Here is a 9636-nt window from a genome sequence, read left to right as displayed (position 1 = left end):
TGCATATTAATCAGAGCACATAATACTTAAACTATTAGTACAGCAGTGGACATACTCTAGAGTTTCCCAGATTGAGAACACCTGACCTGGGCGTATAATTATTATATACCTGGTTTCGTCATAAAAGCCAAGTAGATTATGTACCAAATATAGTTTACACTTGATATTCACAAATTTCACAGGAAACAAGCGTCTATTTCATCGTATGAATATCCAAGTATACGGAAATCAAGTCGATACCTTCACTTGGTTTGTTTATAAGAAGCGTTCACATACAATAAGTAAAATTCGACGAATATTCAGACGGATGCGTTCCTTTAGGATTTAGGTAATGCACTGTTGGGAGGCACTCGGCGTCAGATTTCTTGATGGACGGACATTGAAGACACGACAGAGAATGTTCCTGAATATTTTCGCTAATCTATATATACCACTAAATCGAGCCAATCCTGAGGAGTCAGTAAGGGTCACGTTTGGTCACGAACATACATTTTCGAGGTCAGAAGGAACCTTTGCACAGGTCACTACTAGGTCACAGTAGTTTCATTCAGTTTTTTTTTTTCAGGGTATTTTAAGTTCACCGTACCTTTCTTTTCTTTAGTCTTTTTCTTACTTAGTTATTTATTTTCTGACACAGGACGAGCTGGTGCCATTTCAAACAGCAACTGTATGATGGCTCTGAAAAGAAAAAGGTTGAAATATTTATTAATGTCAAGTTAGAACACTATAAACGTTTTTCATGTCTGTAAACGTTTTATTTCTTGCTAGCAGTTAGTAATTGATTTTGCGAAGGGTTTGCCGTTAAGAAATGAGTCTGTCATTTAAAAATAGTTTTGAGTGAATGACAAAAAGTCTATAGCATAAGAAAGAAAGAGAAATTTTATCAAATAATCTTGACATTGCATGATAAAACACAGTTCGAGGGAAAATAATTAAGAATAGTTATTACAAATGTTAAATGATTAGTAAGGTTATTGCCAGCAATAATTCCATACTTTCTTGCGTAGACACTCACCTTCTTTATCGTTCCTCATTCGATTTCATTTCTTCTTCATTCTGCTTTAGGATTCTGTTTTGATTCTTTGCCAAATCCTCTTTTGTGAATTACGCGGGAGGAATTTTAAATCTTCAATTATTTTTTTTTTTCTACTTAGGCTCACATATTTTTTGCTTAATCATCTAAGTTGAGCCGTCTCATTTTTTTTTTGTAAAGCCCACCCACACATAATTTAAAGTGTTTGTGCTTTTAAATCGTTTATCACCATACGAATAATCACTCACCATACAAATTACTGTTATACTAACAAAGTAAATTCCCTGCGCTTAGATACTAATCATTTACTGTATATAGTTTCAAGTATTTTGTTTGAATGCAAATCACGTTTCCTAAGGGACAGTCCCAAATTCTCTTTCCCACATCCTAATTTGATACATCCATTCCCGGATGCGTATCCTACCTTTGAGAAGGACCCAAACGGGAGATCCTATCCCCATTCCCGCATAAAATTCCTACAGAACAGACCTGATAACCTTTCCCTCCTTCAGAAACTAATTCCTTCATCCTTATGTATAAATATCCTACCTAGGAGTGGGATACAACCTGGTATCCTACCCTGAAACGCATAGGATCCAACGAGAGCGAGTCACGGCCACTTGACCCAGCCCCTTGATATCCTTCTAGCTTGAGCTTCTCCTTCTGGGAATCATGACTGGGTGCAGGATAATGCTCTCAAAGGATATTAACCTCTGGCCCAATCAGATCAAGGTTTATTTCCTACCAAAGGAATCCTATCCTATCGTCTTTGTTTTCCCAAGACCTAGGCTTAATGAGGGCGTTTGGTCGCGCGTCCCGTCGGCCTCTGTATTAAAGAAATCCTTCCGTTGAACGAATAGAATCCTGTTTCAAAGGATTTCGTGATTCATTTCATTTTTATTCGTTCTGTCTCGCGTCGTGTCGTCTTGTTTGGTACGGTGATGGTTTTGTGGTCATAAGTTGTAATAATGAGAGAGAGAGAGAGAGAGAGAGAGAGAGAGAGAGAGAGAGAGAGAGGGTGAGGTGTGAATTAATATATATTCTCGATGCAATGGGAACCTCTTTATGGGGTTATGCATTGTTAGGTCACATGTGCAATTTTTGTGGCATATTCTTGCATCATCGTCAGAACAGAAATTAGATCAAAGACCAAAATGACAGATGGTACGAAGAAGCAGAGATGATTATACAAAGTACTCACTAATGAAAATGTTTTTGTCTTTTCTTCACACGGTGGAAAGACTACAGACATGCAGTGGAAAAAATATTGAGGAAACTATAATAAGTATAGATAAAAAGGACGAGGAATTGTATAGCTAGCTGCTTTTTAGTGGGCAACTTACACATGACTTCATCAGTACCACCTGGTGTTAAAATCAAGCTTGCCTTTAGGAAGCACAGGCTCTTGCTCCATAAACTACCCGTTAGGTCTTTTAAACTTTTGTCATTAAACTTGACGAAAATCTCGTGACCTTTCCTACGAACACAACTCACCTGTGACCAAAGTTGTTATCTCCTCCTGAGCTGAACTAACCTTGATTGACCCAGATTGACCCAAAATTAATGTAGATTCCGACCTGACCGTGGGTCAGGCTAAGGTCCCTGTCTTTGACCTAAGGACGCGCATGAATTCAGTATAGCTTTCATAAGCTTTGTGGCTTCTAACGAGGCTTTCATTAAAAAAAAAGGATTATTTATTGCCCAGTTATCACGTGAGAGTAAATGACAGTTTTCTTATGATTATCCTAGTATATACTATTCCGATAACCGCGCTTAGTAGGCCTGGTAGGCCTAGTTCTGTTATCTTCATAATTATCTTTGGACGAGTTTGAGTTATCACTACATGTGTCACTTCAAGTTACACCTACAATATATAATATATCAACTTGAGTTATGCATACATATACCAGCTTGAGTTAGGCCTATACACATGCGAATTTCAGTATGGCTTACCTATTGCTAAACGCAAGTTGGGCCTATCTATATAAATTAACTTGATTTAGGTTTTTATACATCAGTTTCAGTTAAGATTTACCTATGCGAAGTTAAGTTAGGCCTTTTATGTAAACATGAGTTAGGCCTGTGTATATTAACTTAAAGACTATAATGAGATTAAAAAAAAAGTTTAATTGTGGTAATAGCCAGTTAGATTTGTTTTCAGAATAATCGCTGGCTCATTTTCCCAGGCCTATCTCTTCCACTCTTCTAGTTGTGATCCTGCGTATCTGTGGATTAAAGGAAAGAATGCTTCAGTGATAATGATAAGGTAGAGAGATATAATTTATTTATTCAATATACGGGGTGTCCATAAACTCCCAGTACCATTACAAGTATTCATTGCTCAGAAACCATATAACATAGAGTAATGCAGTTTTTTGTAGAATGTTGTACATTTCCTCAAGTTTGCATTCAAAGCACTTCATTCTACAAAAAACTGCATTACTCTATGCTGTATGGGGTCTGAGCAATAAATACTTGCAATGTTACTGGTACTTGATAGAAACTCTGTACTTATTTATTTATTATCTATTTAAATCCATATGACGACGACCCCAACACTCACGTTTCCAAATCCAGCCTCCCTCAGTACCACGAGTAGACGGGGGCCGGGAAGTGCTGCGCGGGCGTGCGTGGGTGGTGAGCCAACCCGTGCGTGAAAGACGAGGGCGTGAGGGTGGCTGCCCCCGTGGGTGGGGAGCTCCCCGCCCCGCCCATGGCCCCTCGCAGCTGGTTGGATGCCCAAGAGCCTGGGGCGGCTGAGGTCAGGGGAGAGGCCACGGCGGAGGCGGCGCCGTTGGTCTGGTTGCTGCACATTCCGCCGGAGGTCTGGTGGGGATGGGGGGGAAGGGATGATCGTCGTTAGTTAAGGTTTTAAGTAAGATTTTTTATTTTCACTGCAAACAATTTTAGTATGTATAATATATATATATATATATATATATATATAGTAATTATATATATATATATATATATATATAATATATATATATATATGATATATATATAGTATATATATATATATATATAAATTAGGTTTTTTTGCCACGAAGGAAAACATCAAAAAGCGAGATAGCCGAGTACTTTCGGTCCTATTCGGACCCTTTACTGAGGCAAACTGATTTTACAAACAACACCATAGTCAAGAGAAGGCTTAATATACAAACTGACACTACCAGATTAGCCATAAGGGCGATTTTCACTCTACAGAGAGGAGGAGTCGCCATAGGCTAGCCACACCTTGAAGGATACCCGCAGTAAACAAGTGATTCTTCCAGAAAACAGTACATTTTGAAAACAACACGGGAGCATATACAATTTAATATCATGAATTTTTACACAAATTTTCCCAACAAAAATTATTATTAATGAAAAGACGAAAGAAAATATAAATATATATATATCGAGCAAGAGAAAGAGGGAGAGAGAATATCGAACCAGAACCAGAGAGAGAGAGAGAGAGAGAGAGAGAGAGAGAGAGAGAGAGAAAATAATATCTATATACATGTGGGACTAATTTATTAGTTGTTCATTTATTTTGAGGTCCTTCTTAAACATCTTACAAATATATGGGTCCAAATGGTACATTCCCAGACTAAGATTTAGGTTGTTTTTATTAGTGATTTGTATAATTGCCGATTCCAGTAAATTTCTTGAAACATAATCATTAGATCTAGCAGTTACCGAGGTATCACCCCAATTGATACAATGAGATTTTTTACTCAGATGGATAAACAGTGCATTTGAAGTCTGGGCTGTTCTAACTGAATACATATGCTGTTTAATCCGAACACATAAATTTTTACTAGACTGACCAACGTAAAACGATGGGCAATCCTTACAAGGCATTTTTGTAAATGATGTTGTTATTTGTTACGGGACTATTCTTAATTAGCATATCTTTAATGGTATTGTTATAAGAGAACACTACATTAACATTAAACGATTTAGATATTGATTTTATGGTTTCAAATCCACGAAAATAAGGTAAGCTAACTACATTTTTAGGCATTTCTTTTTCATTAATAGCAACATTATAAAACTTTTTATGAGCTTTTTGATAACATAAATCAATTAAATGAGGTGGGGGTAGCAGAGATCGTTTCCTATCTTTTTTATGTATTCTATTTCTTGGTCCAGATATTGTGGACTCGTGATACGCAAAGCGCGTAGGAACATAGAAGAAAAAATTGAAATTTTAATATTAAAATGGTGGCCAGAATAAAAATGTACATATGTTAAATTATTTGTGGGTTTTCTATAAATACTGAATTTGCATTGGAAAGATTCTCTATGTATTAATAATTCTAGGAAAGGGATGACATTGTTATTTTCAATTTCAACAGTGAATTTTATGGATGGCACTAAATTATTCAATTTAGACAGTAAATCATTTACATCGATACCACCAGGTAGGACTACTAAGATATCATCGACATATCGGTACCATTTTAAGGGGATAAGTGTGATATTCGGGAGGTATTGTCTCTCAAAAAATTCCATATATAAGTTTGAAAGGAGAGGTGATAAAGGGTTACCCATGGCCATACCAAAATTTGTTGGTAATATTCTCCATTAAAATTAAATCTGCAATCACAAATACATAACTTAATTAAGGAAATTATGTGACTAACGGGCATAGGCAATTCATGCAGTACAAGTTCATTACTTAAATATTCTAGCACAGAGTCAATAGGGACTTTTGTAAACAAAGAACATACATCAAAACTGACAAAAATATCGCTAGGGTTTAGTACAATGTTATTTAATTTTTCCACAAGATCAAGAGAATTCCGGATGTGTGAATTAGATACAGTTCCTAGTAGCGGGGATAACAGTTTAGTAAGATATTTAGATAGTTTATAAGCAACTGATCCAACAGTACTAATAATTGGGCGCATAGGTTTGTTTTCCTTATGAGTTTTGACTAGGCCATATAAATAAGGTAATGAGGGACACTTTACAGTTAACTGACACAAAAGTTCTTTTTTATCTTTAAGAATTTGTTTGATATTGATATTAAAGTTTTTTATTACTTGGTCCAACGGATTTTTTGCGAGTTTTTTTGTAAGTTATTTCATCCTCTAGTAAAGTATGCATGCGTGATATGTAGTCACATATATGTATTTATGTGTGTGTGTGTATGTATATATATATATATATATATATATATATATATATATATATATATATATATATATATATATATATAGAGAGAGAGAGAGAGAGAGAGAGAGAGAGAGAGAGAGAGAGAGAGAGAGAGAGAGACTCATTGTAAAAAAATAAAGCAGAAACTGAAGAAAGCATCTCGCTGAAGATAAAAATTCTACCCATGAAACCCCACCCCCCCCCCCCCCCCCACCCCCCCCAAAAAAAAAAAAAAAAAAAAAAAATAGTCCCTAGTTCATGAGAAAAAAACGCCAATCAGAAAAAAAAAAATCCTACCCATGAACACCCCCCCCAAGTAAACACACACACCAGACAGAAAACCCACCTGCGAAGATATGAAGGCCGAATTGGTGCAGGAGGAGAGCGCCGCTGACATCGAAGGGTAGGACGAAGCAGCAGCTGCGGCCGCTACGGCGGACATGTTGGCCGCCCTTGCTTCGGAGGCCACGAGGGAGCCCTGATGCAAGGCCCCTGAGCCTCCTTGGTAGAGACTAGCTGTGTCTGAAGGAGACGGGGCAGGTGTGGTGTATATTAGTTGCGCGAGAAATACGGTCTACTGTAATGTTATATAATATATGCTATACATGTAAATTGTGATAAATTTATATATACATATCTTAGAAAAGTTACTGATTACTCAAGGTATTGGTAGAAAAGTTACTAGTTCCTCAAGGTATTGGTAGAAAAATTTCTAGTTCCTCAAGGTATTGGTAGAAAAGTTACTGGTTCCTCAAGGTACTGGTTCCCAAAGTCCCCGGTTCATCAAATCCCCGACTAAGAAAAGTTTCCAGTTTCCAGTGTCACTGGATCCTCTAAAGATATTGGTTCCAAAAGTTCCCAATTAATTCCATGCCACAGAAAAGGTATATACCACTGTCCAGAGACACAGGTTCCTCCAGGCGTTGGTTCCTAAAGTCCCTAGTTCATGAGATCCCTGACTGAGGAGAGGTTCCAGTTTCCAGAATCTCTGTTATCCTACCTTGCGTCTGAGCGGAGAAGGTGCCGCTCGGATCGGAGAATCCCTGGAACATATACGACGAAGGCGCCGAAGGGTAGGACATCGGAAGGCCCATGGCGTTGAAATTGCTCATACTGCCTGAGGCCATCTGCTTCCTGAGTCGCGCCCTTCGGTTGCTGAACCAAACCTGCGGGAGAACAGAGAAAGGGCATAGTGTCATAGACCCCTTTACCTTATAACCAGTTATCTCGAATTTTAACTTGTGCCGTAGGCCTCCTCATGAAAGCTTGCTGTAGCCTTTGGCTACAGTTCCTTCGTTTGAAGGGATTTGATTGATTGATTTATTTAATGATTTGTTTATATATTTACTTATTTATTTAGTTACAAAGTCTTATAATCGTCTTATAATTTTTCACATAGGCCTCTGAGGATTCCATTCTGTAAAAGTTAATTTAGGCAAGTTAATGGCCTTTAGGAAAGTTCAGTTAGAATGTATGCACACAACTACAACAATAATTAAAAAATTTACACTGTATACATATATTTTACACTGAAATACAATGATTAAAAAAATTATACTGTATATATATATATAAAGGTAAAAGCCACGAAGGAAAGTGGAAACATTGGAGTGCTGCGAGATCTTTCGGCTCAATGTCCTTTATCCTGCTAAGTAAAGGACCTTGAGTCGAAAGATCTCGCAGCACTCCAGAGTTTCACTTTCCTTCGTGGCTTCTACCTTTATTTATGTATTCATCACGTTCCAAATTTTCGTGATTCAGTTATATATATATATATTATATATATATATATATATATATATATATATATATATATATATGCGCTTGTGCGTGTGTAGAAAAAGAGGTAAGATTATTTAGGAAAAAAGATAGAATGTTATGAGATGGTTTGGTCTTGTAGAAAGAATGGAATCGACTGGTTGGTGAAAGTGTCGGTCTGATGGGGTGGAAGAGCACTGGAAAGGAAGGATTTTACTGTCCAGGAGAAGCAAGGGCGCTTGAAAGGTAGCGGTGACTATAGTAGATTCACATCAACCATGAATCTGATGTCTAGGCCAGTCCCTTACGACGCTCCAGATTGGCTGTTGATAAGCCAGTCACAGGCCCGGAAACTCTCAGTCTCTCGAGAGTTCACATAGGCAGGATACATGTTCCACCTCTCCTGAGGGATACGTCTTTCAAAAGTATCTCTCAGGAGAGGTGGAACATATACATCCTGCCTGTGTGAACTCTCTCGAGAGACTGAGAGTTTTCAACCTTGTGATTGCCTTATCAACAGCCAATTAGGAGCGTCATAAGGGATGGGCCTACATCAGATGCATGGTTGATGTGAATCTACTATAGTAGTGTCTGTGTCATGGGTTTGATGACCTAATGATGTGAATTTAAGTATGAGAGAGAGAGAGAGAGAGAGAGAGAGAGAGAGAGAGAGAGAGAGAGAGAGAGGACGTTGTACATAGCACTAAAATTAATAAGGTCACAATACACGTGAGCTAGCGTTTGGGAATGGCCACTTTTCGAAATGTCTTTCATTCACTGAAATAATGAAAAAAACAAAAAATAAATATGATGGAGAAATATATTAGAAAATATTAAATCATTCACATTTTTACTATCCCGTTTCCTGCCGTTGATTCGTAAAGCAAATTATCAGAGTTTTCCCTTGAGCGCTGAATTCTCACACGTCAAAGAAAATTTAATGTTTTGTAGATTTAAAATTTTACTTTTATTATATTTCATTTTATTTAACGTCGCTTCTGCCCCAAGGCGCACTTCTCTCTGCCTTTTTACTCGTCAGCTACTCTTGGGTCCCCATCCATCCTAAGTTGTCCAACTTCTCTGACTAAAAAGGATACTTCAGTCTGGCCCAGTATTCTTTAAACTAACAGTACTGATAGTAATCCAGATTATACTCGTGTGAACACCCAACACCCTGCAGAGCTGATATAAAAGATAATAGCTAAATAACCTTCGTAATGAGTAAACTAACAACCTTTTCAAGTAACTAATAACCGTTTCAGGTAAGTGATAATCTTGCAAAGTAAACTAACAACCTTTTCCAATAACTAACAACCGTTTGAGATAACTAATAACCTTGCAAAGTAAACTAACAACCGTTTCAGATAACCAATAAACCATTTCATATAACTAATAACCTTGCAAAGTAAACTAACAACCGTTTCAAATAACTAACAACATTTACAGATAACTAATAACCTGCAAAGTAAACTAACGACCCTTTCAAATAACTAACAACCTTTTCAGATAACTAATAACGTTACAAATTAAACTATCAACCGTTTCAAATAACTAGCAACCATTTCAGATAACCAATAAACCATTTCAGATAACTTATAACCTTGCAAAGTAAACTAACAACCGTTTCAAATAACTAGCAACCGTTTCAGATCACAAATAACCTTTGCCAAGAAACCACAACACTCAGAATCCAGTCATGA

General features: G+C 37.2%; 1 protein-coding gene across 1 annotated transcript in view; it reads right to left on the bottom strand.

Annotated features, from left to right (window-relative positions):
* Positions 1 to 617: 617 nt before the first annotated feature.
* The window catches only part of LOC135199949 (paired box protein Pax-7-like), a 76957-nt gene continuing 67938 nt past the window's right edge, over positions 618 to 9636 (bottom strand). The window contains exons 5-9 of the mRNA XM_064228077.1: positions 7179 to 7344; positions 6525 to 6700; positions 3597 to 3859; positions 1016 to 3258; positions 618 to 678 (exon numbers count right to left, since the gene is read on the bottom strand). Coding sequence (XP_064084147.1) covers positions 3617 to 3859; positions 6525 to 6700; positions 7179 to 7344 — 585 coding nt within the window. The 3' untranslated portion in view covers positions 618 to 678; positions 1016 to 3258; positions 3597 to 3616. The remainder of the gene's footprint in view (positions 679 to 1015; positions 3259 to 3596; positions 3860 to 6524; positions 6701 to 7178; positions 7345 to 9636) is intronic.

This window comes from Macrobrachium nipponense, chromosome 23 (genome assembly GCF_015104395.2).
Source record: "Macrobrachium nipponense isolate FS-2020 chromosome 23, ASM1510439v2, whole genome shotgun sequence".
In the NCBI taxonomy this organism is placed as follows: Eukaryota; Metazoa; Arthropoda; class Malacostraca; order Decapoda; family Palaemonidae; genus Macrobrachium; species Macrobrachium nipponense.
Note: the sequence above shows the minus strand (reverse complement) of the source record. Positions and strands in the feature narration are given on the sequence as shown.